The sequence below is a fragment of the Mycetomoellerius zeteki genome, unplaced genomic scaffold, assembly GCF_001594055.1.
Source record: "Mycetomoellerius zeteki isolate Tzet28-1 unplaced genomic scaffold, Tzet1.0 scaffold25, whole genome shotgun sequence".
NCBI lineage: Eukaryota > Metazoa > Arthropoda > Insecta > Hymenoptera > Formicidae > Mycetomoellerius > Mycetomoellerius zeteki.
The window spans coordinates 3,566,662-3,585,185 of NW_017257227.1; the positions used below are offsets into that span (position 1 = coordinate 3,566,662).

The 18,524-nt window shown below is 32.7% G+C and overlaps 1 protein-coding gene across 1 annotated transcript in view; it reads left to right on the forward strand.

The window, feature by feature from the left end:
* LOC108723693 (sugar transporter ERD6-like 7) overlaps positions 1 to 1,585 on the forward strand; it is a 3,539-nt gene extending 1,954 nt beyond the window's left edge. The window contains exons 5-7 of the mRNA XM_018449603.1: positions 30 to 565; positions 922 to 1,057; positions 1,259 to 1,585. Coding sequence (XP_018305105.1) covers positions 30 to 565; positions 922 to 1,057; positions 1,259 to 1,585 — 999 coding nt within the window. The remainder of the gene's footprint in view (positions 1 to 29; positions 566 to 921; positions 1,058 to 1,258) is intronic.
* Positions 1,586 to 18,524: the final 16,939 nt, after the last annotated feature.

Sequence of the window (18,524 nt, forward strand, 5' to 3'; positions counted from 1 at the left end):
TATTTATTAAAACATTTATATTATTCCAGAACGATTGGAGATCAATAGCAGCATTTTTTTCCATACCCTCCATATTGTTTGTCCTATGCAATATTTTCTTCATCCGTGAGAGTCCTGAATGGTTGCTCTTGAAAGGCCGAAAGGAAGACGCTAAGATTGCTCTACTTTGTATTCGCGGTCTGCGTCAGGAAACTATAGAGTTCCAGGAAGAGTTTACCAAAATGACAAACTATATCGAGTCGAAAAATAAATTTGAAATATCTCAAAATTACCGAATAGATTTCTCTTCGACTAAAGAAACCGGACAGAGGTTTCTTACTTGGAATGTGTGGAGCATACTAAAAAGAATTTGGAGAACGATCCTTCTACCAGAAGTGTGGAAACCTTTTGTGATATTAAATCTCTATTTACTATTTCAGAAGCTTTGTGGACTCTATGTGATTATATTTTATACCGTTGATCTTATCACCAGAATCAACATAACAATAGATCCATTTTTGATCACCGTAATAGTAGGAATAATTCAAGTAGTAGGCATTGTAATCACTGCATGTTGTAGCAAAAGGTAATTATTTTTGTTTATTGTATAGTCTACAATTACATACGATGCAAATTTATTATAAATTTACGTAATAGACTCATATAAAAAATGAAATACCAATAGCTGAGATAAAAAAATTACTAATAATCGATGACAAATCGATAATTACTTAGTTATGAATACTAATTAGCGAAAATTTACTATTGTACCTGTAATTTTAAACGTTTTCAACTCAACAGCTGTCGTGATATTTTTTAAGGATTTTTGTGATTAATCTGTAGATCGCTCTATTAAAATACTTATTAGATACTCGTTATGATATATCTTTCAAACTGATAATATTCCAGAGATTTATTTAATAAATTTCGAAATTTTACTAGAATTGGTCGTCGAACTATTTCGATTGTATCTGGTGTTGGTATATCAATCTCTTTGGGCGTTTTGGCAGTGTACCTGCAATTTTTTGAAGACATTGGCGTTACAACTATTCCCATCATTTGTATCCTTCTCTATGTGGTAAGAAAAATAATGTTTTCATAAATATCCGTGTCTCGTTAATAATTCTAACTTTTTTTTTAAGAAAGTAATTATAATAATCTCGGTAGAAATCTAACTAAATTGAACTTTAGATATTATCTTTTTGAAAGAATTTCTTAAAAAAGATTTGTCAATATTTATAGCTGATCATTAAGTTTAGGATTAATCTCTAAATCACAGGGTTTTGGATCATTTGGATTTTTTACGATTCCTTGGTCTATGATTCCGGAACTGTATCCCACCAGATATGTGAACGTTCTCGGGCAGCTTACTACTTTCATCTCTCTTGTGGGCAGCTACATCGTCGTACAATTGTATCCAGTAATGGTAACGCATGATAGAAATGCTACCATTTATTTTTACTGCATAATGTCTATCATTGTTACTTTTTTTCTAATGGTTGCGTTACCGGAGACACTAGGGAAGACGAAAACACAGATAGAAGATGCCTTTAGAGGCAAGTTGCAAATAGATGAAACTTTTAAAAAAATTGAAGATACATGCTAAACGAATGCAACGAATGGTTTAATATTGCTGAAGCAATTTATACAAATTGATATAAGTAGGTAATATAAGAATTTGCAAATAATGTAAACGCGTCATTTGCAACAGATACTTTTTTGAAAGATAATTGAGATCAATTAAAAATAATTAAAACAATCGAAATTATAATTAATTAAAATTAATTAAAAATAATTAAAGAGTTACACAGTTTTATATCAAATTTTTTCCGAAGTGCCATAGTAGATCTCGAAGATTTTTCGCGCTGAACACAATGCCGTTCTCAAAACTTGGATTTTAATTAATTGTAAATAAAATGGGCCAAAAACAACGATTTTTACTGCGATTTTACTCTGCAGCTTACATATTAAAATGCTAACCAGCTCTGCGGCTAATGCAGGGCGCTAGTACTTTACGTTTATTGCTTAAAAATGGTCCAACTTCAGAGGAGCATTTTAACATTTTTCAGGCGCTCGTCATTGCCTGCGATGGCATTATCGCCCATTATCTTTCAGAGGATTCTGTACTTTAAAACCAGGTAAAAAGTGAGTAAATAGATATATTGACCAATGAAATTATAAATATTCTAGTAAATTCGCTCATTTTTATAATTTTTACTTCATTTTAAAATACAAAATATCGATTCCTTATAATGCGCCCAATAATACGGTAAATTAAAACGCGTCATATCCCCTACAGCACAAAAGTTGCAGCAACAATGTTGCAACATTGCAGCAAAATTGCATGTTGCAGCAATATTGCAGCGTTATTGCAACGATATTGCTGCACGTTCTGTGCTGTATGGGATACACGATGAATGTGCTATGTGCATTATATAAAAAAATTACTAATTCTATCTATGTTAATAAAATAATATTTTACCTCATCTGCTCTTTACTTTAGCCATATATTTTTATTGGCTTCAGTATTTTTATTTATAGTGAATTATCTATTTTGATTGATATGCTGTTTTCCTTAGTATGACTATTAAGACAGTTTCATTTATTCTTCTGCCTTCAGAAAAATTTAAGCCTTCCGAAGGCCGATTTAACTTAAATTTGAATTGATTTTATGACATTATGAATTATCGTTATAGTTAATTTATGCAACTATTTTTATATAATTTACGAATTGCTACACTGAAAAAAAGATTGGCTGCTGCAGCAAATTAGATGGTAAAATATGGCATTGCATTTTTAATTGGCTGCAGCAGCCAATTTTTGAATAGGAAATGTAAATCTCTTCTCGCGCAAATTACACTTAAATAGTTATATTTTATATATATATATATATATAATGCAATGTACGTACACTCTTATCTCGATACAATAAATAACACGTCTTACGCTTTATGCATATACATTATTCGTTATTACTCGTAATTGTGCATTCAGGAGTGAAAGTAAGAGCTCGTAAATCCACAACTGTAAAAGCATTTCGTGATAGCTCAACATAGCGCGTTTACTGACAAAAGTACGAAAAATACTTTGCGAAAAATTAAATTATTTAAAGACGAATTCAATTATATAAAAAAAGGGATGTCAAATTCTCAAGAAAGATATTGAGTGGAATATCACATGACATTTTCAAATATATATGTAGAAATATAGAATCGTAAGGCCGATTAAGTATTTATAGACGATCGGAATAATCCCAGGTGAAGGGTGGATACCTAGGTGAAGAGTGAAGGATCTTGAGTTTGAATTCTAGTCTGTTTCGTTATAATTTTTCTATCATCTACAATTTTAGAAATGGAATTAAAGAATTCGCTTATCCTCAGGTGATAGGAGGCTCTGAAGATTGATGTTTCTAGTGAAAATACAAAGTTATGTGCATTATTGATGTACATTCGAAAAGGAATGTCAATATCTAATCAGAGAAATCGTAAAGTTTAGGATGGATAAAAGGAAAACTATCAGTAACATTCGAAGATGAGTGTTTTATCAGGTTGGCCTATAAGAATGGACAGGGCCGTAAGGCCGATTAGATATATGTATGCGAGGTATATATTAGGACCAGTGAAGCAGACGTGGACACATAGTTTTAGTTGTGCCTATGTGTGAGAACAAAGGATTCTACTTATAGAGAAGATAGTAGGCGTGAGCCTCCGCTGGTAATGTGAGTCTTACTTAAAAATCTATTACAAAATTAATAGAAATTTTGTTGAAAAAAATTTTTTATTAATATTAAACAAAGAGTTTCTAGAGTCTTACATGTAAACACATAACAATAAGAAAGGAAAGAAAGCCTTTAATGGTCAAGCTGGATCGCTTAAATAATTCTATGTGAACTTATATACCACCTATGTAGTCATTTAAATAAATTTAAATGACTACATCTAGCTTGACCGCTTTCTTTCTACATTTTTAACTGTTCTTAGATAAGTATCGAAGTTGTACACGAAGAAAATTTTATATTTAAAATTACTATATAATGTGGTAGAAACTGCGGACCATCATATAATTTTAAGTTTAAATGCTATAGCCATTTTTTTTAAATAACAATAATATAACATAATTTTTACACTTTTTCATAGTAAAAATTTTTTATTACAAAATCAAAACTTGTTGAATAAAAGTTAGTTCATGCAATAAATATTTTTAACGTCAGGCTTTCGTGCGATAAAGATCTCACAACTTGTATTTCTTGTTCAACATATTACATATTGCGCCTCCAGTATCTCCCTCTCACAATTTCCTCTGACCATAATTAAATAATAGAAAAAATCAATTAGTTGTCACTTTGTTTGTCCGCCAAAACTTGTCGACTTTGTTTTTGATTTGTTATTGCTTTGCAATCTTACGAGCGTGTTAGAATAATTGAATATTTTTAATACTTTATTCTATTCTTTTTCTATTGATTTATTAGGTTTAATTTTTATAATGAATTTTTTATTATCAAATAAAAACAATGAGAAAATAAGACTATTAAAGTATCTTAGTGAACAAAATAAAATACAAATTTAAAGTTTCTATTGAATATAATTACAACGTAATAGAATCATTTATATATCTATCCAATTTATCTTACATAAAAAATATTAAAGTAAGGAATATAAATAATAAAATAAGATATATATTAATACTGATCAAGTTATCCAATAACCAATATGTAATATTGGTAACGTATGTATTATCATACAATATGTAATCTAAATTACACAAAAAGAATGATATCGAGCAAATATAATTCAATAAAAAAAGTAGAATTAAAAGTGAAAAATAAAATTCTAATTATACACTGTATGCAAAAGTGAGTGGAATTAAATCTCAACTAAGAGCATAGGTAATATAACTAATAATAAGTTAAAATTTGAATATTGTTGAGCTTTTTGAGCGAACTCACTTAATCCGCATTCCGACGAAAAGTCACGTAATGCTTAGAATAGAAGATTCTAGAAAATGGCCTGAAAAGTGATGTATCATCGTCTATAGCCTATGCTTGTATTCGAAAATTTACTGCCAGTACTGAAAATCTATAGCGCACGTAACGTAAACCATTATAGATTTTCAATACTAACAATAAATTTTGGAACACCGCCTTATTCTACGCGATTCCGTCATTTGTGATTCCCTGGGAACGGAGAATCGCATAATGGAATCACGTAGAATAAATAGACGATAATACATCATTTTTCCGACTATTTTCTGCAATTTTCGAAGCATTACGTGATCTTTCATCGGAATGCGGATTAGCTAGAAGTTTGTTATTATGAATTGCTTGATGAAATCGCATGGAGTAGACGATGATACATCTTTTTCAGCCATTTTCTGGAATCTTTTAAATTTTAAGCATTACATAGCTTTTCGTCGGAATGCGGATGTTAGAAAAATTTAATATTTTTCATACTTTAAATCAATGATAAATTATCGTTAAGGATATCATTGACCTGAATACAACTTAAAAAATTAAGAAATGCATTAAAAATATATTAAAATATATTAAAAATACAAAAAATATTTTAGGAGCAAATTATATTTTCTTTTAATAATTTTTGAGACATCTGAGTATAAAATAGCTTTCGAATAACAAAAATTTACATACAAAAATTTATTTAAATTTGTTCATATATTTCTTACTATTTTAGCAATATGCACTTATAACAATAGACATTTTTAATTTCTTTTATTAATCTGTACTAGAGAATATATCCAAATATAATACCAGCCTAAAAAAGCAGAACATCTCAAAGTGAGATAAGTCAATTGGTGGTTGGTCTCGAATTTCAATACAATACATCAGGAAGCGTTTCTATTGCTTGGAAAATGTTTGCGGGACAGATAAAGGTGCGTAATCATCTGCGTTATTTTCTTTTAAAAAATTTCAGGAAATATATTGCAATTTTAAATAACTATGTTCCACCACCATATTCTTCCACTTATAAATAAACCTCAATAAACCGCGGTTAGCGAATCACGAAAGTCAATTCCGATCAAACGCATCACAATGGAAACCGTCGTAGCATAGTAATAGAGTAGAAACGTAGAACTACATGTATATGTAACGGCGTGAACATCGTCAGCGTTATTTTCTCCTCGAGCACGCACTTCTACGCTAATCACGTAATTAAATTCCGCCAGACCGGAGGACCTAACGAGTCATAATTGCTCCTGGTAGTGCTTGCGTGTAATCGTACATACTTTGTTACAGTTCCGAGGACTTACGATGCTTACGAGCGGAATAGAGCGAGATCTAGACACGGAAGTGGTAGCTGCCGTTTACTACTACTCCTTGCAAATTCGCTCGCGTACTCGCGTAACGTAATCGTGCAATTGTAATAGAAATGAACGCGGCTATCTATCTGTCCATCATCGTGAATAGAATCCCTTTTCTTCTATTAATCCGAACTGAAAAAAATGTTAATTCCGCGCTTATGCAAGTCAGGACAAATCATAAGATGTATCTCCTTTTAAAACAAAAAAAAAAAGATTAGAAACGAGCAGCGACCTTTCAGCAGTGGCTTTCGATTTCGGGAGAAGATTCATTCATGCGATTTTGCCGGTAATGATAAAATAATTGGAGACAGATATCTTTGTTATATAAGGTGAAACTTAATCAACTCTGCAATCGCGAAGTTCATGGTAAATGAAAAAAAATTTAAAAGAAATCAATTTTTCAAAATCATATAAAAGTTATCGTCTTCTTGGGCAGCAAAATTATTTTTGCACGCGGTTGGTCAACTTTTTTTACACGTCTCTGGGTGTCATAATAAGTAATTCGCGAATATATTCGAAACTATTACAAATTGCAAAGGGGTAAACATAAAATGTTCGTGGTATTAAGCCGGCAGTAAAAGCGCTCTTATAAAAAAAAATCATGTTATTATATTTTCTTAGAGCTTGCAATTACTGGTCTTATACTGTATCGTCGTACAAAGCCACGTCATACGTGAAGATGAATCGACACTGACCAAGTTAAAAGCAGAATCAAAGGTATCCAAAGAAACTACGCCGAGCGCTAATATTGGTATCATTGACAAAAATTCTAAAGAAACTACGACGAGCGCTGATACTATTATCACTGATACAAATTCCTTCCAGTTTGATAAAGAGAAAGGACCTAAAGACGATCAGATAGGTAAGAAAAAGATTTTTCTTCTCCACAGAGAGATGCGACATCGTGCCAAAATAAAAAAGGATTATTTTACAAGAATTTCGAATTGTTATGCAGATTTTGTTAAAATATCAAGCGATATATTGCCGATGAATGGGGAGCTTTGGAAAATTTCCCCCATCGTAAAAGCAATGCAAGATCAATTACTTAAGAAGCTCACTCTAGATGATAATGATAGCTCCAAAAATACATTTTATAAGACCTCCCAGTTCCCAAAAGAGAACGACGACGGTCTGACTGGTGAGAAAGATCTTTGTCGTATATGCAGAAAAATATTCTATTGTTAAGAAAAGTGATTACTCAATTTATTTTCTTCCTTTTAAGTAATGCTTATCTTTAATAAAGAATATTTTTTTATAATAGTCTTAAAATATACTTATTTTTTATAAAATTTTTTAAATACTCATTATTATGTACTTAAAACAAGAATTTATTTTCTTTTGAAGAATATTATAAAATAGATCGAAGACACGAACTTTTCATAATATAAGCAAATCAAATTTATTTTAATTTAATAAACTTGATTAAAGTATTAAACTTACTAGGATTCAAAATATATTTTGACTAAATTTTGTGATGAACTTATGATAATACTTGAAATAACTAATTATTACTTGCGTATTTTTCTGTGTGTAGAATGGTGTGATGTCGCGTTAAAATGAAGAAATATTCAAAACAAATAAGTGAAGAATGTCATATTCGGTCAAGTGAATCTTCGTGCTAATAATATTTTTTGTAAATTTATCCAACTTCCGGTTCAAGCAAACTGTATGCCGATTATTTGTCGATCTTGGAACACTAATATTTAATTGCTTGTCAATTTAGTTTATGTTATTACCATCACTCCAATTTCAGTTTAGGATTGTGTTGTAAGATTGATACATAATTGGCGCACAGTTTACTTCAACTAGAAATTGTGTAAATTTACAAAAAATATTATTAAATATAAAGATTCGCCTTGATCTAATATGACGTTTTCTATTCATTTATGTTTAATATTTCGGTTGATTTTCATTTATTGATAAAATATTATTTTACAAGAATCTCTATTTCTTACGCAGATGAGGAGATAAACAAAACGTTAGACACCTTGGAAACCAATGAACCAGACAATCATAAGGTTTATACAAATTCTCATTTTGTCTTTAATTTATGGGGCTTCCCAGTGATAACATATCATGGGTATGAATCGAAGAAACCTATCAGCAAGCAATACGAATCTCCACTGGAAAGTCAGCCTTGATTACCAGCAGAAGAGAGCGACAACGAACCGAAAGGTGAGAGAAAGATTTTTCGCCATGGAGAGACAGGATATCGCGCCAAAGTGAAAATATCATTTCACAAGAATTTCGATCTCTTACACAAATCAAAAGATAAATGCAGGCGAGATTCGCGGTATCGATTTAAATAAAAACTATGGAATCACATCATTTCAGTAATCGTGAATGGATATAAATGGATTATAATTTTTATGCGTCTTTTAAGAATGCAATTGAATCTAATTGAATCCAACTGAATTAAAGAAAACTTTTTTTATTCAATTGAATTTTTATTCAAATGAATTTAACTGATTCAATTGGACTGAAAAACTGCATTTTCTATTCAGAATTTTGAATTGAGCAGTTTTTGCGATGCACAGAAAAAGCTGATATTATTTTTAGATTAAAAGGCATAGAAATGTGCTTCATACAATTCCTATAAATGAATAAAAATACGTTCGGATTAAAAAGGATTTATTTTAACGTTCGCACGAATGCGTATTTTTGAAAATTTGAATCCATTTCAATTCTTTCTCGCTTACTGGGAGGGCCCCATAACATCTCTCGTCCGATTGCTGAAAGGGACCGGTCGGCCAAACCATCTAATCATTTCACAATTTCTCTAAATACCACGTCGTTCGATAATTATCATTGAATTGTGAAAAACAATAGCACATCAAAGAAGCTCCATGTCCTAAAACTATTTAATTTGTATTCCATAAACTCCACACGATACTTTCGATTACCACCCCTACTTAGGCTCAGTTTCACAACTCATGGTTAACTCTTAATCGAGGTTTAACTTATTCCTCATCTCTTTCTAATGCTAGAATTGAAAAGAGATGAGAAATAAGTTAAACCTCGGTTAAAAGTTAACCGTGAGTTGTGAAACTGAGCCTTACAACGCTTCAAACATGACGTATATGGCAAATTCTTTTATAATTCCAGAATGTCTCTAACTGTCAAATCGCCTGTTAATTATCGTCGAAGTGCAAAAAGTAACAATCAGTCAGAGGTGCATAAAGTAATGCACATACTCGCTAATTACTACAAATATTCCATAGTACTTTCGATTACCAGACATACCGGAAATTTATACAACGCAGCAAGTTCCATTATCCAGTATATATAATTCCAAGTCTTTTTATAATTTGAAAATATCTATAATTGCTATGTTGCCCAATAATTATGTATAAACTGTAGCAAATCACCGCTTGCCAGAAATGTACAATCTTAGTGACGAAAATAGTAATGATAAAGTTGGCGATCCATCAATTCATAAGATTGTCGACTTTCACAATGACTCGAGATGAGAAAAAATGTTTAAAATAAACAATATCTACTGTAAAACAATATAATAAAATGGAAATTTATTCTGGATACTCAAAGGTTGCAATTTATTAACAGTACGATAAATATAGGGTATAATGTTATTAGAAATTAATTTAATGCTTAACTGATAATTATATGCCATATTTGTAAATGTAGATGATTTCTTTGTACTTTCATTTCGCGGAATAAAGGATTCGAATAATTAAATAAACACTTATTGTTAATTAAATGAAGCCGAACTTTCATGTTATAAAATACTATTTGTATTTTTTTATATTAAATAAAATATTTTTCGAGCAATTGTTGATGAAGTTTTATGTACAAAACTATCTATACACATAATCAGTTAGATCGTTAAAAAAATCATTCTGATTGGAAAATTTTATAAAAATTCAATGAGATACAAAATCGATGTCGATCTAAAATAATGTTTCGTAAACATGTCTCATTTATTTTCCCCAAAGTTTTTCCAAAATTTTTTTCTAGTTTTTATCTTATATTAGAATTATATAAAACGTTTGAAAACATTTTAAGTATTCACAAATGTAAGTATAAAAAAAATGTGAACATTTAAAGTGTTCCGATAGCTTTTGCTCAATCCTTTTAAATTAAATAAATACATAGATTTTAAGTGGAACAATATATTATTATCGTTGAGCTTCCTTCACATTTAAGTTACTTAGCGACTTAATCTTGGCACGTCGTTTTTCTGATGCTTTCGCAAGTTTTAACGATGTTACGCTCGCATGGTGAAATTCATGCGATGAAATGCGTTCGTTAAATCGGGCACGCTGGAGCATTGCCGAACAGGTGACCCGTTTTACGATCAGATAATTCGTGATACTCGTGATACACACAGATTGCCGAGCGGATGGACAAGTGCGCCAATATGGCTCGCACTAATGTCTCAATTCTAAACTTAAATAATCTGCTTCGTGTGTCTCAAGCGATAGTATTCGTACACCGTGGTTGTACGATATGTATGTAGGAATACGCAAATTATGTACGCAACAACGGCGGTCGGCGTAAAAAGGAAATTAATTTTGTTCGCAAGATCGCGGTGAGATAGACAAAGGAAGATACCAGGCGCGCTCCGGTTTGTGTTCCGGTTTAACGGCCCGGTATTCACTCGCCCGGCGTGAATCGCATCGTTTTTAGCGAGCTCTGGGGTCTTGCAACACAGCCGGCGTGTACTCGTTGTAATTAGTTTGACTTTCACCCATCGCGGTCGCCATCCATGTCGAGTACCGTCCGCCGCCATCGCTGCCGCCACTGCCGTCCAAACGGATAGTCTCTCAACGTATTCATGGATTCAAGAGCCATTTGAGATCCGACAATTGTCATCGGTGCGATTTTTCGTGCGGATGACAGAAGATTTTGTAATCGCGATGCATATATGTAAATACGATATATCGGCCAAGGACACGCAAATTCTTCAGGGTTCTCTCCCGGAATCTCTCTCGCTCTCTCTCTTTTTTTTCCTGCATATTTTCGTTTCTCCTGCTCTCTCTTTCTTTGTCCGTTACTGTTATTATCATATACATTATACAGTCACAGACGATGTACGGGAGAGCTTTGAATCCGCAATCGATATCCCATTAAATGTCGGCGACGTATTAATAGTCAGGCTCCTTTTCGATAATCCCGTCAACCTTGATGGCTCTCGAGAGCCGTCGAAAGTCTCAGGATTCTCTGTAATATCAGGCAGATTTCGAAAGAGATTAGAAGAGTCGATTACGCGAATTTTGGAATCTATTGATTGAAGATCTAAGGGTGGGCGAGAGAGCGCCCGTATAATGCAACGGCAATTTCGGTATTACGGAATATCTGGTGAATATTATACGAGCGTCGGCGAGAAGGCGAGATCTTTTACCATCTTTATATTCTACGAGACTATTCTGTTGAAATTGTGCTACGGTAATGGGGATACAGATCGTCAAGGCAGCCAAGCGTGCACATTTGACATTAAGACTCCCGGTCCCTCACTGCGATTAATTACATTGGACAATGGCGAAAGAAACGAAAAAAATCATTCTTTTTGTTAATAATGCAAATTAATTTATTAATTCATTGTATTAATCGTCGCGGACTGTTTCGTAAATTACATCACCGGAAATAAACAGTTGTATGTAAAGAATACTTTATATATCTATACATATATAATATATTAAAATATAAGATGCAGATAATAATGTATGTAATCAGTATATATATGAAATACGACAAGACGCAGGTAATAATACAAAATTATAAAAAATTACCAAATGGGTAAAGACGTATTTAAATTTTATGATATTGGAAATGGAAAACGATGTGTAGAGTCAATTGCCAAATATTTCTCACTATATAAAAGGCGTCATATCGCGCCAAAATAAAAAAAGTACTATTTCACAAGAATTTCGATCTTTTACGCAAATAAAAAGATAATTATATGTTAAGTCACTAAATGGATGAAAATTTACTTAAATTTTTTTTATATTGGAAATGGAGAAGAGTTCAAAACAGAGATATTAACAACGGACCGGCCCCTGTATTCTGTAACGTGTTATGATAGTAACGATATCGTTACATTTTATTGCGCAGCTTTTTTACCACGAAATCTGCGCAACGACAATATAACGATATCATTACTGTCATAATGTATTACAGAATACAGAGGCTGGTATGTTTTTAGTGGTATATATTTTGAAGAATACGTAACCATTAAACATAGGCTAAGTCCGTTGTTACTGTCCCAGTCTAGACTCGTGATAAATACGTCAAATTGCCTTACGAAATTTTATAATGTAAGACAATAAGAGAAAATCCGAGCACTCCACACACTGCGGAATTCGGACCGTGATTTGGTCTCCGAGTTTCTTCTACTATAAAGTTATTCTGTTATTGAGTTACATAGCTTCTACGTAAATATCTTTTCTGTTATGCCTTTACATACATATGTATGTATATATATACATATATATATATTATATACACATATTGCTTATTTACATAATGGTCATTATTATTACAGTTTATTTCATTGTAAAATTTATTCTTTTGGTAAGAATTAAATTCTCCTAAAGTACAGGGTGTCCCATGGGAATATGTTGAAACTAATCAGCTGTAATTTTTGAAGGTATTCAGTTATTGAAAAAACAAAAATTGCGCTGAAAAGAGGAAAGTCTACAATTTTTAATGAGTATAAATAAAATTTAACAAAGTTTGTGTATTAATTAATTTTATTGATGAAAAATATGCTCATAGTCCCAAGGAGTAATTTTTTTGGAGGGTGCACCATCTGAATTTGTATAAAACACAATTTTTTCACAAAAGCTCGTAAAAACTTTTTCTAACATATCGTTTTTAATATTGCTAATAACTTTTTAAATAGCTGCTACTAAATCTGAAGCTGTTCTTCGATCTTATCTGCGATTTTACATATAATTTTAGCGCTTACTTAATTTTAACATAATTTTTCATCAATAAGATTAATTAATACACAAACATTTTGTTAAACTTTATTTATACTCATTAAAAATTGTAGACTTTCCTCTTTTCAGCGCAATTTTTGTTTTTTCAATAACTGAATACCTTCGAAAATGACAACTGATTAGTTTCAACATATTTCCATGGACACCCTGTATGCTCCAGAGGTTCTGAATTATTTAAAATATCGCGGACTGTTTTACAAATCATATTTATTTTGTTGTTTAAAAGAAAATTTTATCGTAATCCAACGTGGCTGAAGCGAAAGGCAAGGAATTCCTTAGATGAACGGGTTAAAAATGTAGGTCTTATTACGCCCAATTCTATTACACTGTTAAATCTATAGTGTCAAATTTAACCTAATGTGAGTCGCCACTGCTCCTATTAAATATATCGTTATTTTTTACTAATACGATAATTAAATTTGACACTGTATGATGGTGTCAAATATGACCATTGTTTTAATGTAAAATAACCATATGATTGAATAGGAGCAGTGGCGACTCACACTAATTGTAAGTTAAATTTGACACTATAGATTTAACAGTGCATATTCGAAGGCAAATAAGATTGTCCGAGGCAGGCTTGGACCCCAACCCTACGACAGAGGGAAGTTCGAGGGAAGTTCGAACAAAGTTAAGAACCCGTTTGAAATAAAAAAACCCAAGTATCTAACGACGATCTCTCCTACTTCTCGATGCCGCACCGGTGAAACTCGTCTCCGACAACGTAACCATTACTCGTGTAAACTTTCGTGCAAAAAAAGTGTACAATTTATTAATTAAAATCACCATCGTATTTACAATTTGTGCAGTCTGTTGCACAAGAGCGCGCGGGCGATTACTCTCATATCATTACTTTGAAATTAAAATTCTTCGTACCGTTTGAAAGATCGTTAGATAGCATTTTTGTGCTATTATCTGATATAAAAGATAATGTAATAACATAATATAATACAATAATCTGAAACAATGCTCGTACACGGCTTGGAAAGTAGAAAATCGCTTTTGTGTATTAGATTAGTCATCCCGGTCGGCCGATCCAGCAAAAAATCTCTGGGCTCTCATCGGGACGGAGATTTGAAGTTGATATGCGCCCATTCTGAAGTGGTGACATTTCCAAAATGACATAGCGATCATTACACGTATCACGTATTGAAAATTTAGTGGAAAGTATGGTGAAACGCTGCCAGGCAGCTGAACTGAATATTATATTGGGTAATAGCAAAAGAGTTAGGTAATGACACGAGTGTCTAATGGTCTTTCAAACGACACAAAAAATTTTGCAAGGCAACGAGACTCGGGAGCAATCGCCCACACGCTTTCCTGCGACAGACCATACTTATTTACATAAATATATAATTCATCATTTACAAATATGCGCTGCACGATATGTATTTGACTCACGATGTATCCGTTTTCGCACGCTTTGTTTTGGCACGGATTGATTGATTTTCCAAGAAAAATAGACATTGCGCAATCGCTTAGAACAGCCTAGAAATTTATAGCGAACCGATCGTCGATTATATCAGAGGATAATTGTTTATAAGCCTTTATTGTGACGTCTGGCCTGCAACGGCGAGAATGAGAGGGAACTCTGATGAGGGAGCAATCGGCCCCCGTTTGAGAGCAAATAATGTACCCTTCTACGTGTGGTAATAAACTGTTAAGAGAGTGAGCCACGTCATATTGCGTACATGTAATATTACACATCGAGCACGTTCACTCGAACGCGATTTTACGATTTATATAGACTCGACTCGATCCGTTACGTGCATCCCGCCGATATCCTCGAGATTCTTCTTCTTCCATACCCGGTTTTGCTCGCTTCAGGTAACGCGATCGCGATAATAACACGACGGAGAAAAAAATGAACCGAATCACCGAGGCGTGAACTTTCCTCTCTGTCTCTTTCTTTACTTGAAATCGGAGATCGTCTCTAGCAGCGCTTTTCTACCACGGTATACTTGTCTTCTCGCAAAAACAATGGTACGGAAAGATGCGAGAATAATTCCAACATCTTCGTCTATATATGTATACATATGTTGAGAAAAAAACTGTTTATATAACTATAAATTAATTTAGAGTTGTCTTTATTTCCGTCAAATATAATGTTTGATTTAAATACATACATTCTTCGAAAGAAATAAAGGTGCACACAAAAAAATATGCAAGTAATAATTACTTATTTAAAATATTTCAAAAATTCATATATCCGCAAATCTATCGTAAGTTTATCATGAACATTAAATTTATTCAAAATATATTCTGAATCCGCTAGTAATGTTTAATATATTTCAATCAAGTTTATCAAATTAAAACAAATTCGATTTACTTATTATGGAAAATTCGTTTCTCCGATCAATTTTATATTTTTCAAAAGAAAATGAATTTTTGTTTTGAGTACATGATAATGAGTTTTTCTAATATTTTTTAATAAGTATATTTTAATATCATTACCAAGAAAATATTCTTTAAAGATAATCGTTGCGTAATCTTTTTTTTTTTTTAGCAATAGAATATTTTTCTGCTTTAACTGAATTCATTTATTGAAATGAATAATTTTTTTTCTCAGTATATATGTATACATAGTAAATATAAAAAGTATAAAAAGTACTTGCAAATATTTATAACGGAAGACATTATTTGTAAAAAATTTTAAGACAATATATTTTTATAATCATTAGACATCTTTTTAGATAAAATAACGTGAAGAAATCTATTTTATTTTTTGTTAATAAATTGTTAGTTAATATTTACTTTTAAAAAGTAAATAAATCTTTTTAAAAGATATCTCTCCTGTACGAACATTTTTTGCACTCATTATATACATTGGGAGTAAGAAAGTATGTTTTTTCGAAGTTGCTTTCGCACCTGTTCGAAACCGTATCTTGAATTCAAATCTTTCCGAATGCTGCTCGAAATATCGACATTAACGATTATAAAACACTACATAACGTGACTTCAATAATCGATCGTATTCATGATGGCGATTGATAAAACGCATATTAGAAATTGCATTCTTTTCTACATCGGTTAAAGAGAAACTTGAAGCCGTCAAAATGGTTGATGGTGCTCCTAGTGAAAACATCATATTTCATTCTATTGCAAACGCATCTTCCTTAAATGTATAATCTAGTTCGAGATTAACGTTCTTCAGCGCGGAGACCACTGACCTACATAGGCACGTAAGGTAAATGTATCGCTTACTGGACAGTTAATGGATGACCCAATAATTGGATGAAATGAGAAAAATTTAAAAAGTTTAATAATGAATTTATTTAAAGTTGTACATATGATTAAAAGCTTAATATTTAAAATATTTTTCATTTCCAATATTTGGGTTATGTCCACTCACTGGTACATTTACTTTACGGTCGTCTCCGACCGGCGATTCTCTTCTCATCGAGCTCACCTCGACGCGCGGGCACGAGCTACCAATAAATAACTCGCGGGTCGAGCACCCATGGATGAAATCAGAGTGAAATGCTTCACACACTGCGCGTAGCGCATATCAAAGTTTTTCAAGAGGACGTTACGAATGCCGGTCATATCCTGGCAGCCACATACGGTCGCGTAACAGCGACGGACGACCACCTACCTATCCGCAGAAACAGATTCGCTGTTCTCCAATTCTTGCTCTCTCTTTCTCTCTCTCTCTCTCTCTCTCTCTCTCTCCATCTAAACGAGCAATGGGTAATCGCACGGCAACAAAGTATTCGCGGAAGAAAGTAACATTGGGTAACGAGCGATCGCGTCCGGCGTCCGCGCCGATGATGATGGTCCCCGATGTCGGTAACGAGGACGTTAAAAGATTGGTTTACACAGTAGTCGATTCTTCCTTTTACACGCTATCACGTTTTACTCTTACCGCGAGTTGTAGTAAATAATGAATAATTCATTGGTACCATCGATCGAGTAGTTATGTCAAGAGCGGTACATTCCTGGGATTACGATAACGTAATGAATAACTCACCTTTATAGAGTTTCAGACGCCTCCGATTAATCGGATATTTAAATCAGTAGAGGATTCAATAAGTTGTTATATTTTATTAACAAAAACCGTCCAGACATATCTTCTCGCACATTTTACGTAATGTGCACTGTGCGGTAACCACAACGGTACGAAGAAAGCGAAAAATTGCTGCTGTGAATGATATAGTTTTTATCATATTCGCAAACATTCGTGTTTGAAACACATTTTCTCCTTTATACTCTCCATTCATCAAATATCTTCTAATCTCGACTAAGTATCTTCTTTTATAAACAATTTGCTGCGATCTCTAATAATTTAAAAAAATCAGGAAACAAAAGGATCGATTATAAGTACTATACATATTTATTTTTATCTATATGTGTAATCGATTACATTGAATATAAAAAATGTATAAGAGGGGCTGTGATACTCATACAGAACAATATAGCATAGTTTGCAATATTGCTGTAATATTGCTGATTTGTATTTAGGGACATGTTACACCTTAGGACACACTAATTATTTTTTTAATAATATCGAGATTTTTAATATGTGTGTGTGGCTGCTTGGTTATATTACTTTAGTAGAAAAGTAATGTAACTAAGCAGCCAATATCAAAAACATTACCAATAATAAAATTTTTAATGTTGGCTAATATTAGTTATATTATTTTTCAACTAAAAAAACACAACTAAGCAACCAACATTAAAAATTTTGTTATTAAAATAATAATTTGCGTGTTCTTATATAGTTAGATACCACAGTCCCTCTTACGTCTTGTATTTTATTGAGATGTTTCTTGCGTTTCGTCTAAGCTAACAAACAAAAATATTTAATTATGTACTCGTGTATATCATATACAATATTTGTTGAAATAATTTAACAAAAATTGAATTTGATTTAATAATTGAAGCTACAACCATATTCTTTGACTTTCGTTGGTGAGCGGTATCTGAACAAATCGCCGATTGGAATTATCGATATGAGAGAAAATACTTTCGTTCCGATGATATATACGGAAGGAAAAATCTCGGCCAGGTAACGTCAGGTAGATCGGCGCGTAAATCGTTCCGCGAGACGATGAATCTTCATTTCTGGAGTACTTTCATTTTCTAGCTGTGTCGCGCACCTTTGGTCCGTGAACTGCAGATTGAACTGCGGTGGCCGAAGAAGAGGCGACGGTGAAGGCGGCAGCGACGAAGAAGAAACCCCCTTGAGGAGACCGCGTAACGACGGCGACGCGACCACGAGTACCGTCTACCTTCCTGTGCCTTCCTTTTCCGTGGGTATCCCCTCGG